Here is a 16,619-nt window from a genome sequence, read left to right on the forward strand (position 1 = left end):
GGTATGGTGTTCTTTGGATGCAACTCAGCATTCTTTGTCCTCCAAACACGACGAGTTGAGTTTTTACCAAAAAGTTATATTTTGGTTTCATATAATAATAATAATAATATGCCATTTAGCAGACGCTTTTTATCCAAAGCGACTTACAGTCATGCGTGCATACATTATTATTATTATTTTTTTTTTTTTTGTGTATGGGTGGTCCCGGGGATCGAACCCACTACCTTAGCGTTACAAGCGCCGTGCTCTACCAGCTGAGCTACAGAGGACCACAATCTGACCATATGACATTCTCCCAATCCTCTTCTGGATCATCCAAATGCACTCTAGCAAACTTCAGACGGGCCTGGACATGTACTGGCTTAAGCAGGGGGACACGTCTGGCACTGCAGGATTTGAGTCCCTGGCAGCGTAGTGTGTTACTGATGGTAGGCTTTGTTACTTTGGTCCCAGCTCTCTGCAGGTTATTCACTAGGTCCCCCCGTGTGGTTCTGGGATTTTTGCTCACCGTTCTTGTGATCATTTTGACCCCACGGGGTGAGATCTTGCGTGGAGCCCCAGATCGAGGGAGATTATCAGTGGTCTTGTATATCTTCCATTTCCTAATAATTGCTCCCACAGTTGATTTCTTCAAACCAAGCTGCTTACCTATTGCAGATTCAGTCTTCCCAGCCTGGTGCAGGTCTACAATTTTGTTTCTGGTGTCCTTTGACAGCTCTTTGGTCTTGGCCATAGTGGAGTTTGGAGTGTGACTGTTTGAGGTTGTGGACAGGTGTATTTTATACTGATAACAAGTTCAAACAGGTGCCATTAATACAGGTAACGAGTGGAGGACAGAGGAGCCTCTTAAAGAAGAAGTTACAGGTCTGTGAGAGCCAGAAATCTTGCTTGTTTGTAGGTGACCAAATACTTATTTTCCACCATAATTTGCAAATAAATTCATTAAAAATCCTACAATGTGATTTTCTGGATTTTTTTTTCTCAATTTGTCTGTCATAGTTGACGTGTACCTATGATGAAAATTACAGGCCTCTCTCATCTTTTTAAGTGGGAGAACTTGCACAATTGGTGGCTGACTAAATACTTTTTTCCCCCACTGTATTCAGCTGTCTATACAGAACAAGGTGAATATATTCAGGTATACATGATAAGGTGAATATATTCAGGTATACAGTACAAGGTGAATATATTCAGGTATACAGAACAAGGTGAATATATTCAGGTATACAGTAAAAGGTGAATATATTCAGGTATACAGTACAAGGTGAATATATTCAGGTATACAGTATAAGCAGCACTAGTCTGGCTTACAGGTCGATGCCCTGCTCGATGATCTCCTTCTGTTGTTTGAGAACCTCAAACTGCTCAGGGTTGTCTGTCCCTGACATCTGTGTGCTGTAGCTCCCGATGCCCGACGAGGCCGTGGAGTCCAGGGAGTTGATGCTTCCGTAGCGGTTGATGGTCTCTGGGGCCTTCGTCTCATTGGTCTCCTGCTCCGAGGGCTTCTCCTGACCTGGGGATGGAGGGAGAAGAACATTGAACAATCAATGGTCTGAGAGAGATGAGCACACACTGTAGTTGGTGTTAGGACGCCAACGCAATCAGCAATCCAGCACAGTCAGGCAAGGAAATACTAAACGTTTTCAAACATACTGTATATTCAATTTCCTTTTTTTAGCCATTAGGGGTGTTCAGCCTAGAGTTTCTAGATCCAGGTCTCTGGGGACTTCAGTAATAGTGGGAGGGAGTCTGCACTGCTGAGAGAAAGACAACATGATAAACCTGAGGCCTTGTCTGGTGGTATATTGTCTGCTGTGGGGAGCCTGACAGTATCATGCACACAGACATTTAAAAGGTATGTTATTTAATAAACCAGGCAGGCTGCAGTCAAGGCAGTGTGTAGTAACTGTAACATGGAGGTAGTGCAGGGTGTTGCGTGTAGCCTGAGGGGACAGGACAGAGCAGAGCAGCCTAACAGGTCTGATGCTACTGTTCTGTGGGTGAATCAGGTCCATGGTGGTTGCATGCCTGGCTGTAACAGACATTGTAAGGGATCTTATTACCCATCGGAAACTCTCTAAAACATTCAGGACACCATCAGGGTAATATAAGCTGGCAGTGGGCTTCCTCCAATCAACAGCTTCAGAGAGCAGAGCACAGAGTAGGGGGAGGAGGGTGGCACAGCCATGGTAGGTAGCAAAGCTCTCATAGAAACGTGTGGGGCAAAAACGGGTTATAATAACAACTTACAATCAGCTGTAGCCATTTCAAATACTGTAATAATATAATATAATAATATAATATGCCATTTAGCAGACGCTTTTATCCAAAGCGACTTACAGTCATGCGTGCATTTTTTGTGTATGGGTGGTCCCGGGGATCGAACCCACTACCTTGGCGTTACAAGCGCCGTGCTCTACCAGCTGAGCTACAGAGGACCACAGAGCTGTGCTTAAAAAATGCACAGGGCACTCCAAATCTATCCAGAATCTACAGTGTTGTAAGGCAAATAACAGGAGACTATGCAAATGAAAGGAAGATAAGGTGTCTAACTCCCACATTACTAATCACAGCCACCATAGCCCCATCCACCCTCTAATCTAGGCCCACTGACTCCTACTGTTGCTACAGCAACCAGTCTATCAAACACTCCACAACTTTGTACCATTACCTGCTCTTCCTGTGATGTCAGATAGGTACAACCAGAGAACAAAGAATTAAGAGACAGTGGAGAGTAGAGCGGTATTATCTATGTAATGATGTAAAACATGTTTTTAGAACCACAAATGATATGCATTAGCTGAGCTATCTACATGGAAAATAGCATAATTAGGATATACTTTCACTGACTCAGAAAAACATATTTTGTTTGATGTAACCTAAAAGCATAGGAAACTAGTCACTGCAGCCAATACGTCAAACTTTCTAGACTCAAACAATTTGTCTATTTGTCTTCAGCATGGTCACTAAATTAGTTGGCACTAGCTTTGCTTTGGCATGGTGACGTCCCCTGTAGCAGTGGCTGTTTGTGAATTCAGCTGCCTTCCGCAGCCTTGGTAGAGTTAGCTCTCTGAGTGCCAGAAGGTAGCCTGAGGCTAACCCTGTGTATCCTCTCTGAGGGGATATGTGGAGATTTCTGGCAACGCTCTCAGAGCCTCAACTTCCCTGCCTTCGTTAAAGCCCTCTTTCCCTGCCTTCGTTAAAGCCCTCCATTCCCCCTTGGTTAGAGCCCTCTATTCCCCCCTAACAGGAATGATTCCCCTCAGCTCACTCTGAAGCAAGGGGTCTTATCCAGGAGCACTGACAGGGGCTCTGTCTGTCGCACCAGGGCTTTTCATCATCAGCCGGTTCAGGGTATCAAGTTAGCCTGCCCTGGTGTATTAGCCTGGGTACATTATTGAATTAGCCTTTCCTTTCAGCGTTTGTATAAGCTGTAGGCTACTGATGAATGCTAATCGCTAATCTCAGGGACTATGCTACAGCTGTACTGATGAATGCTAATCGCTAATCTCAGGGACTATGCTACAGCTGTACTGATGAATGCTAATCGCTAATCTCAGGGACTATGCTACAGCTGTACTGATGAATGCTAATCGCTAATCTCAGGGGACTATGCTACAGCTGTACTGATGAATGCTAATCGCTAATCTCAGGGACTATGCTACAGCTGTACTGATGAATGCTAATCGCTAATCTCAGGGACTATGCTACAGCTGTACTGATGAATGCTAATCGCTAATCTCAGGGACTATGCTACAGCTGTACTGATGAATGCTAATCGCTAATCTCAGGGACTATGCTACAGCTGTACTGATGAATGCTAATCGCTAATCTCAGGGACTATGCTACAGCTGTACTGATGAATACCACTCTTTCCTCTAACCCCAGTTAACCCCAGTGATGAACGGCAGCCTCAGATAGGTTTTACTGAGAATAAAGCCCTGGCATACCTTGGCCGTTTCCCCTGAAAGAGTCCACTATACATATGGTAAATACTCACACAAGGGCGTCACCACTTCTGATGTGGAGCATTGAGGCTATGGGATGCCAGAGCGATGTATATGGAATATCTCAAATATACTCCAAGTACTGGAGTGCTGGACTCCAACCCTTTCATCTTTCTGGTAACCACAAAGGAGCAGGCACAACGGTGCACTTGAAGAATTGCTAAACAGTTTTCCTCAGGATCTAAATCAAACACCCAGTGGCACATCAGTCCCCATCAGCCTCAGTGTAACTATGTGACCAAAGTAACTGTAGTTTGGTCAGTATCTTACCAAGGCTGGTCTGGGAGTTGGGGTTAACATACTGGTCCTTACTCCACTCTACCATACACTTCAAGATGGACACCAGACACTCCAGGCCTTTCTTCCTCAGGGTCAACTCCTGGTGGGAACAGAGAAATGTTACATCAACGTTACGACAACTTTAGAGCAATATACATTTACCCAATACAGAGAAAGACAATTTCGAGTGGCCATTGGTCAGTCTTACCTGGAGTGGTGTTGTGCCGAGCTCGTGGCCTGCCCGGCCCTGTGCGATCTTCGACAGGTCATTCACCAGCCTCTCAAAGATATTAGCAGCATTCAAGTCACAATCATAATTCACATAGATATCCACCACACCCTGGGCATCTGAGGGAGGAGAGAGATGAGGGACAGTTAGTACTCGACTTGTAATAGGGATTGATGCGCTGCACCACAGATAGCATTTAAAATTCACACCAAACACTCACCTGCACATATTCTGGTTAGGGTCTGTATAACCATCCATTTATGGTCGTAGGAGCTTGTTGACGTCTCCAGAATATACAGGAAAATCTCCTTGAAGAACACCTGCGCAGCGAAACAAACCATGGCAGTTAAAGCTGAGGGAAACAAACAAGGGTAGCAAGAAGAGCTCGGGATAAGAAAAGCTTCATGAATCTTCATTAACAGAACTATCCACTGTAACAAATCCATAAACACATACATCTCACTGTAAGCTGACTGCTCAACTATGAAATCAGAACATCTCAATGAACAACATCCGTCTCCAGAAAAGACTGTTGGCCACAAACAGTGACAAGCAGATTAAGTCATCAACTTCAGCATTAGGAAATATTACAGCCAGACCACTGTGGAAGTGGACTATAAATCAGAAGCAACAGCTAACAGGCAATACTGAAACTCTATCACACTGAGGCAGAACTACATTACTGTGCCCTGTGATGAACTTCATCTCCCATGAATCACCTGTGTCTGGAGCCTGCTGTATTGAGAAATGTCTGTATGTCAATATTTGAGAGGTATGACAGATTTACGACATTGGAAGCGGGAACAGGAGACATTGGCAAATAGGGGGATAGGACAGCTATTCAGGAACAGAACAGTGACTCGACCTGCATATTGATAGGTTTTCAAGTAGGACAACAGAAGGTGAGGGGGACTAGATGGAGCGCAAGTGTGGAGGAATATGAAGGAATATAGGGTTTATGTGACTTTGGGACAGGAAGGGAAATCCTATTTGGAGATAATAGCTTGTCAGGTAGCTTGGTTTGCACAGACACTTTCTGAAACAAAAATAACGAAACCAGCAGCTAACCCTTTTGCGACAGAGGAACAACCAAAAGTCAGGTAGCTACCTCAATCTGCATCTTGAGGTGGGTCTTGAAGTGGGAGAGGAGGGTGAGGAAGATGGAGAGTGAAAGCTCGAAGACTTCAGGGACAGAGGAGACACCGTTCTTGGACAGTGCCACACACAGGTACTGCTTGATAGCGTTGATGAACATCTCATTGGTCTTGAAGATGGGCCCAGCGTTTTGCAGAATGGACAGGAGCAGCTGGAGGGACAACACCTTGGAGCGCAGCTCGTGGGACCTGGGAGGAGAGAGACAGGGGCGTTGAGTCAAACTCAAGTGCAACAGGAGTTGGATTGCAGTGTTTCCCCTATATTCATAAATCTTTGCCGGCCTTTTATTGATTTTTTTCAGACACACTTTTAAAGGGATAGTGTGATATTTTGTCAATTAAGCACTTTTCTACTTACCCAGAGTCAGATGAACTCATGGATACCATTTTTATGTCTCTGAGTACAGTTTAAAGGAAGTTGGTAACTAGCGTAAGCGCAATGACTGGAAGTCTTTGGGAACAGCTAGCATGCCAAGAGTGCACAGCCGCCGCTTGCGCCACATCATCTTCCTAAAGTGCAGTGGCACGCATCAATACATATTTCAGATGGTGTCAACATAATTAAATTTTCATGCATTTGAGTAGAACATTCTTTTAAAAAGTCACCAGAAGTGAACTTCTCACAGTTGTTCTACAAAAACAAAATCACAGGGGGGCATGCCCCTGGACCCCCATAACCCTGATAAGTTATTCATTATGGTGATGATTACAGTGTGTGTGTGTGTGTGTGTGTGTGTGTGTGTGTGTGTGTGTGTGTGTGTGTGTGTGTGTACTGTGAATCACCATCTGACTCATCAGTTATTAGCAGCACTTCCTGATTGACCCACAACTGACTGAGGATTCTAATGGTCTGATGGCAGTCAGGGGCTCAGAGGATGTCCACCTAATGTCCTCCTATATACTAAGAGCCTGAGCTAGCTATTGTAGATGTGTGGGTGCTGGTGCTGTTTTACCTGTTCCAATAATACCAAAAATAGATAAACACAATTCATACAGAAACTATCTGTTACAGTGTAGAGAGGGCATCTACGTAATAGATCATTATAGTATATTGTCCATACTGCCTCAATCTAGTCTGACCTGTATTTCTGAACAGCTGTATGATGGAGAAGTAGGAACCCAACAGATTTTTTTGTAATCTTATTTGCTCTGACTGGCTTCCTCTCTGTAATGTTCCCCAGCCCTCCTCCACAGACAGACTGCTTTTAATGTAGCATAGAGAAATATGGAACTGCTTCTCTGACTCACAGAAATATGGCCTGATTCTCCCCAGGCGCATGCAGCGCAGGGGAAACCTGACAGAACTTTATCATTTCAGCTTGGCCTGGAAAGGGGAAGCAGGTACAAGCAAAATGCACATTTTCAGTACAATAACAAATCAACAATTTGAACAAAACATCCAATAACTGAGCCATGAACAACAAGACCGATAACCCAGGGTTTTGAATGTTTGAAATGTCTTTATATGCTAACCATGAATCATATACAGTGGGGAAAAAAAGTATTTAGTCAGCCACCAATTGTGCAAGTTCTCCCACTTAAAAAGATGAGAGAGGCCTGTAATTTTCATCATAGGTGCACGTCAACTATGACAGACAAATTGAGGAAAAAAAATCCTGAAAATCACATTGTAGGATTTTTAATGAATTTATTAGCAAATTATGGTGGAAAATAAGTATTTGGTCACCTACAAACAAGCAAGATTTCTAGCTCTCACAGACCTGTAACTTCTTCTTTAAGAGGCTCCTCTGTCCTCCACTGGTTACCTGTATTAATGGCACCTGTTTGAACTTGTTATCAGTATAAAAGACACCTGTCCACAACCTCAAACAGTCACACTCCAAACTCCACTATGGCCAAGACCAAAGAGCTGTCAAAGGACACCAGAAACAAAATTGTAGACCTGCACCAGGCTGGGAAGACTGAATCTGCAATAGGTAAGCATCTTGGTTTGAAGAAATCAACTGTGGGAGCAATTAGTAGGAAATGGAAGACATACAAGACCACTGATAATCTCCCTCGATCTGGGGCTCCACGCAAGATCTCACCCCGTGGGGTCAAAATGATCACAAGAACGGTGAGCAAAAATCCCAGAACCACACGGGGGACCTAGTGAATGACCTGCAGAGAGCTGGGACCAAAGTAACAAAGCCTACCATCAGTAACACACTACGCCGCCAGGGACTCAAATCCTGCAGTGCTAGACGTGTCCCCCTGCTTAAGACAGTACATGTCCAGGCCCGTCTGAAGTTTGCTAGAGTGCATTTGGATGATCCAGAAGAGGATTGGGAGAATGTCATATGGTCAGATGAAACCAAAATATAACTTTTTGGTAAAAACTCAACTCGTCGTGTTTGGAGGACAAAGAATGCTGAGTTTCATCCAAAGAACACCATACCTACTATGAAGCATGGGGGTGGAAACATCATGCTTTGGGGCTGTTTTTCTGAAAAGGGACCAGGACGACTGATCCGTGTAAAGGAAAGAATGAATGGGGCCATGTATCGTGAGATTTTGAGTGAAAACCTCCTTCCATCAGTAAGGGCATTGAAGATGAAACGTGGCTGGGTCTTTCAGCATGACAATGATCCCAAACACACCGCCCGGGCAACGAAGGAGTGGCTTCGTAAGAAGCATTTCAAGGTCCTGGAGTGGCCTAGCCAGTCTCCAGATCTCAACCCCATAGAAAATATTTGGAGGGAGTTGAAAGTCTGTGTTGCCCAGCGACAGCCCCAAAACATCACTGCTCTAGAGGAGATCTACATGGAGGAATGGGCCAAAATACCAGCAACAGTGTGTGAAAACCTTGTGAAGACTTACAGAAAACGTTTGACCTGTGTCATTGCCAACAAAGGGTATATAACAAAGTATTGAGAAACTTTTGTTATTGACCAAATACTTATTTTCCACCATCATTTGCAAATAAATTCATAAAAAATCTTTCAATGTGATTTTCTGGATTTTTTTTTCTCATTTTGTCTGTCATAGTTGACGTGTACCTATGATGAAAATTACAGGCCTCTCTCATCTTTTTAAGTGGGATAACTTGCACAATTGGTGGCTGACTAAATACTTTTTTTCCCCACTGTATGTGTGTGTGTGGTGTTCATAGTCAGTGGGTTGAACTGAACATGCCATGCAGCCTTGGGGTATGAAACCATTTCACTGTTGACTCACTTTAGGCCTTTTCACACTGCATTGTTCTTCACCCCTGGCTATTTTAGCCCCAGGTTAAGACTGGCCCTGGGCTAGCTTATCCTGTATTCACACAAGCATTTGTTAACCCTGGGCTAAGCTTTAGCCCTGGGCTGATGATTCACACTTGTATTGCAAAGCCCTGGGCTTACGGACAAACACACATGCGACCAGTGGTGGAAAAAATACTCAATTGTCATACTTGAGTAAAAGTAAAGATAACTTAATAGAAAATGACTCAAGTAAATTGAAAGTCACCCAGTAAAATACTACTTGAGTAAATGTCTAAAAGTATGTGATTTTAAATATACTTAAGTATCAAAAGTAAATGTCAAATCAAATCAAATGTTATTTGTCACATACACGTGTTTAGCATACAGTGGGGAAAAAAGTATTTAGTCTGCTACCAATTGTGCAAGTTTTCCCACTTAAAAAGATGAGAGAGGCCTGTAATTTTCATCATAGGTACACGTCAACTTTGACAGACAAAATGAGAAAAAAAATCCAGAAAATCACATTGTAGGATTTTTAATGAATTTATTTGCAAATTATGGTGGAAAATAAGTATTTGGTCAATAACAAAAGTTTCTCAATACTTTGTTATATACCCTTTGTTGGCAATGACACAGGTCAAACGTTTTCTGTAAGTCTTCACAAGGTTTTCACACACTGTTGCTGGTATTTTGGCCCATTCCTCCATGCAGTGATGTTTTGGGGCTGTCGCTGGGCAACACAGACTTTCAACTCCCTCCAAAGATTTTCTATGGGGTTGAGATCTGGAGACTGGCTAGGCCACTCCAGGACCTTGAAATGCTTCTTACGAAGCCACTCCTTCGTTGCCCGGGCGGTGTGTTTGGGATCATTGTCATGATGAAAGACCCAGCCACGTTTCATCTTCAATGCCCTTGCTGATGGAAGGAGGTTTTCACTCAAAGTCTCACGATACATGGCTCCATTCATTCTTTCCTTTACACGGATCAGTCGTCCTGGTCCCTTTGCAGAAAAACTGCCCCAAAGCATGATGTTTCCACCCCCATGCTTCACAGTAGGTATGGTGTTCTTTGGATGCAACTCAGTATTCTTTGTCCTCCAAACACGACGAGTTGAGTTTTTACCAAAAAGTTCTATTTTGGTTTCCTCTTCTGGATCATCCAAATGCACTCTAGCAAACTTCAGACGGGCCTGGACATGTACTGGCTTAAGCAGGGGGACACGTCTGGCACTGCAGGATTTGAGTCCCTGGCGGCGTAGTGTGTTACTGATGGTAGGCTTTGTTACTTTGGTCCCAGCTCTCTGCAGGTCATTCACTAGGTCCCCCCGTGTGGTTCTGGGATTTTTGCTCACCGTTCTTGTGATCATTTTGACCCCACGGGGTGAGATCTTGCGTGGAGCCCCAGATCGAGGGAGATTATCAGTGGTCTTGTATATCTTCCATTTCCTAATAATTGCTCCCACAGTTGATTTCTTCAAACCAAGCTGCTTACCTATTGCAGATTCAGTCTTCCCAGCCTGGTGCAGGTCTACAATTTTGTTTCTGGTGTCCTTTGACAGCTCTTTGGTCTTGGCCATAGTGGAGTTTGGAGTGTGACTGTTTGAGGTTGTGGACAGGTGTCTTTTATACTGATAACAAGTTCAAACAGGTGCCATTAATACAGGTAACGAGTGGAGGACAGAGGAGCCTCTTAAAGAAGAAGTTACAGTTCTGTGAGAGCCAGAAATCTTGCTTGTTTGTAGGTGACCAAATACTTATTTTCCACCATAATTTGCAAATAAATTCATTAAAAATCCTACAATGTGATTTTCTGGGAAAAAAATTCTCAATTTGTCTGTCATAGTTGACGTGTACCTATGATGAAAATTACAGGCCTCTCTCATATTTTTAAGTGGGAGAACTTGCACAATTGGTGGCTGACTAAATACTTTCCCCCCCCACTATATATCCAATTATAAACCGGGTGGTTCAAGCCCTGAATGCTGATTGGCTGAAAGCCGTGGTATATCAGACCGTATACCATGGATATGACAAAAAATTACTTTTTACTGGTCTAATTACATTGGTAACCTGTTTATAATAGCAATAAGGCATCTGGGGTTTATGGTATATGGCCAACATACCATGGCTGAGGGCTGTATCCAGGCACTCTGCATTGAGTCGTGCGTAAGAACAGCCCTTAGCCGTGGTTTATGTAAGGGATAATCAATGAGTGGCTATGCGTCCTATGGAAAATAATGAATGACGTGGAAGGTGTGTTCCACGACGCGCTAGCAGAGTGGAACTGACCTTCCACAGAGTTGCATTATTTTCCAGAGAACGCATAGAGCCCCGAGTTGATTATCCCTTTTACACCATGGCTATAATTTAACACATTTGCCACTCACTAGATATGTGTTCATTACCAGTAGAAATGTGTTCAAGATCCCCTGAAGTAGCTAGCAAGTTTACTAGATAGCTACAGTAGTTGCCATGGTAACCAAACAACCAGACTTGCTAGTTTAGCTAGCCAAACTATCAGTCCTAGTTTGCCATTATAAAAATCGAATTCAACAATGCCCAAAATGTTTTCAATGCGACTTTTGCTTTCAAAAGAAGCTCAAGCATAGAACATATAAGATTGAATTATAGCTATTGAATTCTACCGTGCAAATATACCATGTGTTATAGGGAAATAATGCACGCTCTAGAATGCCCTTCAAGCCAATCAGAAACAAGTATTCAACACTGCCATGGTATAATGGCCATATACCACACCTCCTCAGGCCTTATTGCTTAATTATACCATGGCATTGTTGAATACTTGTTTCTGATTGGCTTGAAGGGCATTCTAGAGCATGCATTATTTCCCTATAACGCACGGTATATTATGGTTTGGTTAGCTATACTAGCAAAGTTCATCTATTGTGGAACACACCTTCCACGCCATAGCAACCAATGTTCTTGCATGGATGAAAGTATTTTGTTTTTTTTGTCAGGTTTTTGTCCTCAGATGGGAGGATGAAATAATATAAATGTACTTATTAAAATACCGTGCAGAACGCATCACAGGCGGCAAAAGCAGATGCAAATTTAGTGAAAGTGCAGCTTTTGTGATTGGACAGAGAAAATTATATGCATTGTTCTGATGCAATAATTAATTTACCAATGTTTAGACAGCAAGCTATCTTAATTAGGGTTATCACCTGGGCCAGTCATGGAGTAAATCTCTGTGGATGAAAAGGCTTTCTGTCTGACAGACACTTAGCACAGCCCTGCCTGTGGTGACACCACCTTCCTCCCTGTCCCCCCTGACAACAGCCCGTGATAAACAGGGTTCCATTCTACCATTGTCTGGATGGAAAGTCTCTCTTGTGTTCTGAGATAGAATCCTGACAACACCATAGGAACAGAGTAGAGCGTTAGCCCACAAGGCCCATTGGAAGAATGATAGAGATTGGAGACTGAAACAGTCAGAATTGAGTTACCATATAGAAACCAGATTCAGGAAATCCTGTTATGTAAACGCTGCTATCAGATTCAGCAAATCAGATGCCTCTTTGGCTGTAACAGGTTCAGCAAAACATATAGTAGAAAACCCAAATGTAATCTCCCTCGTAGGGAGGCAAAATCAGATTACATATATTTTTCTTTTAGTTTTCTGTTCAATAGAGGGAGAGGAAACAGGAAGGCTGGGAGGCTGTTTTACTTCAGGAGCACAAGAAGTGATCCAGAACCTATAATCAGCTGAGTGATGCTTCATCTAAACACACACCAACCAACCAACACAACACTCCCCACTAATAATAACTAGGCTACACTCCACAAGTCATGACTCAACTAAGGATCACACTCCAAAAATAAACCTGAAATAGCCTACTTACTAAGGCACTATAGCTACTGTTCCTCTATTCAATTATCTTAAACAAAACCATAATAAGCATCTCAATACAAGAAGTCATCTTACTTTGGGTCTGGGGGGCCATCTGACAGAGGCTTCATGGACAGCTTGCAGAGTGACCTAAACACTAGGAAGGCATCCTTCTGGAGAACATGGGAGAACTTAGCACCTGGTACTGGGCCTGTGGTCGCTCCCAACTCCTAACGTAGAAACACAAACAGATGGTCAACATATAAAACTTTTAATCAAGGCTCAAGAGTAAATTATCATTATTTTCCACTTGACACAAAGACTTTGAAATAAAATAGTTATTATTAGCAGATCTGTTCAACCTTGATCATGTAAGACTGTAATCATAGATAATTACATCCTGTGCTCAGACTTAGCTATAATAACCTAAGGAGCTGAAAGGAGAGGAGATGTTAGATTATCTATTAATCATGTTAGAATCAACCCCAGCAGACTGGCAGACAGACACCATTATCTGCAGTAGCACAGAGATTGAATAGCTCAATGCCCTCACCTCATGGACTCTCTTTAAATCCTCATGTTACCAATGACTTTCCATTTTCCTTTTTACAAATTGATAAACATTAAATGCAATATAAAAGTTATTTAACAGTTTTATTCTTCTGCTAAAACAGACACAAATGACAGACACCCAGGCTAGCACAAAAACACTTTGTTGAGCGGAGTGTGTAGCCGTGTTGACAGTCAGGTCAGTCCCGCTTACCTGTGTATCATTAGAGGAGACAGACAGCCTGTCATCGGGCAGCGACAGAGTGAAGCTGGCAGAGATGGGCGTGCCGGGGATTCCGTTGGCGTGGATGTTCTCGCTGTCCCCCTCGTCTTCCACCACCTCTGTGACCTCCGTGATCGCTGTTGCCTTGGTGATGACCTCATTGATGACCTCAGCGGGTTCTGTGACCTCTGTGGGCAGCTCGGTCTCACCAGCGGTCTCCATGGCATCTGAACACATATGAGCAGGTTTCAGGCATTGCCCTTTGGAGTGGTTTAGTTGGCAGGGGTCAAAATAGCACTGAGACACACAACTCTCGCTCTCTCTAGGTAGGACAAAAAGCAAACGCATAGTAGTGCCTAGTCTCTAGACTTCAGCAAATTCTCATTCAAAAATGATTTGAATCAGAATTCCATGTACTAGAAACCCCCCATCCATAGAGTGACTTTTACCTCCAACGATGGTGTTGACGACCTCCTGTAGGATGCTCTGGATGATCTCCTGGGCTTGCTCCTCATAGTTAGGCTCCTCCCCCTCCTCTACTGCTTCCTGATCACGCTGAGTGGCACCTTGAACACAGGACAAGTAAAACTTTAGTCAAAGTCCATTCAAAAAGGACCTCAATACACTTAAAGAAATGTGGAAACAGTAAATTGGCAGATTGAGTAAAGAAAGTGTTTTCTCTGAGAGAGGCTGAGCATTAGCCTTTGATTTGTTGAAGTACTGTGAACATCAAAGTTGACAAGATAAACAGTAGTCACTGGCATCAGCTATCACATCTTCACTAAATAAATAGTGCGTGGGTGTGTGTGTGTGTGTTTGTGCTGAAAGCACTGAGTAATTTGCAAACAAAATTACTATTGAATCTTTGGATGCGTCTCTTCTCACTCTCGGTGCCAATCTTTTCTCTATCCTATCTCGCATTCAATCACTAATGAACGCATTTATGCAGGTTTTCTTTAAACTACTGCATTAGTGTCTAAAGAGAATGCCGTCTCATTAAATGCTTATTTAACAAAGACTAAATATTCTACCAATATTGAGTACACGAAAATGTCAAGGTTGAAGCTTTGTTACTGTCTAAAGCAGCCAAGATACCAGTCTAGAACAATACCCTGGATATGTCTATGATCAATACACTTACATCCACTATGGTAAAAAGTATTGAGTGAGAGTGAAAGTCTGTGTCTGTGTGAACTTGAACATGACTGCCTATATGCGTATGTTTGATTGTGTGTGAAACACTGTGTCCTTGTCTATCTGTATGTCCGCTCTAAGGTGAGGCTCACTCTGTGCTGAGGCTCTGGCCTGGTCTGCCTCTGTCTGGTGGTTCTCTGCTGTGCTGAACTCTGGGTCCGTGCTCTCATTAACCGCCCCCGGTTCCCCCTGCTCTGCCTGCTCCTCCTCCGTGGCCCCCTGGCCCTCCTGGGGGTCCCCTGCCCCAGCCGTGCTGCCCTGAGGGGCCGGAGCAGGTGTAGGTGTGGAGGGGGTGGAGGTGGGCGTGGGTGTAGAGGGGGTGGTGGGGCCGTTGGCCTCCCGAGGAAGGCGCTTGGCTGCGGGATAGGTGTGCTGCTGGAGCTGGGGCGAGTCTGGTTCCTGTTCCTGTTGCTGGGTGACTGGGGAGTGCTGCCGGTGCTTCTCCCTCTCCATCTGCTTGGCCTCCTGGAGCTTTGGAGGAGAAGGGGAGGGGACACACACACACAGTAACACAGACACATCCAAAGACCAAGACAGAGTATAACCCAGCGTAGCCACATACAACCAAATTCACACACACACAGTCGCACACACAGAGAAATGTGTTAACACAATGTACACAAACTCATTATATGAAATACAAGCCTGAACAACTGCTCAAAGATTCCCTAAGGTTTTTCCGACCCCAAAAGCCAATGTCAGATCAGGAAGCAACAAATGGCAGCTTTGGAATCACAGTTTTCCAGGCAGAGACCGCAGAACACTGAGATTCTGCAAGGCTCTTTTAACATCAGGACTGTCTAAAATGTGTTTATGAATGAGCAGTCATACAGTAGGACATGCTGTCAAAACAAGTATGAGGCAAAGCATCCCTTCATGCTTATATAAACTGGGCTATTTCAGTGCAGAGAAGGAGGCAGAGTATTTTTGGTCTAAAATACGTTCATACTGCATGTTCTCCTGGTTGATGTATCACTGATGTTGATGTGTATGTGTACGCTCATTTGAACCTATAAATATACACATCATAAACATTTCTGTTATAGTATACAGTGGCACGAGAATAAATAATTCTAAGAAAATAATATATTTAACTGAAAAATCGTAATTCTTTCAGCCAAGCTATAGCAGCCCACTTCACAGTATCAATCAGGCTGCACGTGTAGGTGTGCTACAAAAATCATGTTAAAAGAACTGAAAAACTGAGCCACACAATGATGAAAGCATGATTCAAAAGAAAAGACACAGGTTAGGAATTAAAGCAAATACCAATATGAATGTGAATGATACACGGTCTCTAACACCAGGCTATAGATATTTCCCCTATTCCTATTCACCCAACATTGGGGCATTTTTTAGGTTGTTAATGTAAGAGAATTTGTTCTCAACCGCTTTCCTGGCTAAATAAAGGTTAAATAAAGAGAGGACATTAGTAGAGGTTGTGGTGACATTGAGAAAATCCAGCCAGCCGTGTTTAGTATGCAGCTCACTGACCAACTCCAGGTGGGAGTGAGACTCCTCCTATCAGACATGGCAGAGTCTTGTAGAAGCATTATCTCTGTGGCAGCTAGACATTACACACACGCGCGCACACACACACACGCACGCACGTACTATAATGATGACATTACATTTACCAATTCTATCAACTGTGTGTGTCTATTTCTTAATCAGGAGGGTTAAGCCCAAACACACACAATGCAAACAGAAAAGCAGTTGAAAGGCTCTGTCGACTGGTATGAACACACACACACACACACACACACGCACACAGACGAGTGAATGTAAAATGGAAATCGGTGTTGAAGAAAATATAATGATTAGCAAGCAACTGAACTGAAGCAACAGCAAGCACAGTCTAAGCACAATGCAAGTCTGCCCCATAGCTGGAACAGAGGAAGAGAAAGAGATATAGATGGATGGATGGACGGAAGGAGCCGAATGAGC

At 43.4% G+C, this 16,619-nt stretch overlaps 1 protein-coding gene across 3 annotated transcripts in view; it reads right to left on the reverse strand.

Moving 5' to 3' along the window:
- Window positions 1-16,619, reverse strand: part of LOC121569230 (brefeldin A-inhibited guanine nucleotide-exchange protein 1-like) — a 92,170-nt gene that overhangs the window by 25,885 nt on the left and 49,666 nt on the right. For all 3 annotated transcript variants that reach the window (XM_041880028.2, XM_041880027.2, XM_041880026.2), the window contains 9 exons: window positions 14,765-15,143; window positions 13,928-14,044; window positions 13,470-13,705; window positions 12,803-12,936; window positions 5,624-5,858; window positions 4,736-4,835; window positions 4,495-4,634; window positions 4,278-4,386; window positions 1,312-1,513 (listed from right to left, as the gene is read on the reverse strand). In XM_041880028.2, the coding sequence (XP_041735962.1) occupies window positions 1,312-1,513; window positions 4,278-4,386; window positions 4,495-4,634; window positions 4,736-4,835; window positions 5,624-5,858; window positions 12,803-12,936; window positions 13,470-13,705; window positions 13,928-14,044; window positions 14,765-15,143 (1,652 nt within the window). The remainder of the gene's footprint in view (window positions 1-1,311; window positions 1,514-4,277; window positions 4,387-4,494; window positions 4,635-4,735; window positions 4,836-5,623; window positions 5,859-12,802; window positions 12,937-13,469; window positions 13,706-13,927; window positions 14,045-14,764; window positions 15,144-16,619) is intronic.

The sequence above is a fragment of the Coregonus clupeaformis genome, chromosome 7 (assembly GCF_020615455.1).
Source record: "Coregonus clupeaformis isolate EN_2021a chromosome 7, ASM2061545v1, whole genome shotgun sequence".
In the NCBI taxonomy this organism is placed as follows: domain Eukaryota; kingdom Metazoa; phylum Chordata; class Actinopteri; order Salmoniformes; family Salmonidae; genus Coregonus; species Coregonus clupeaformis.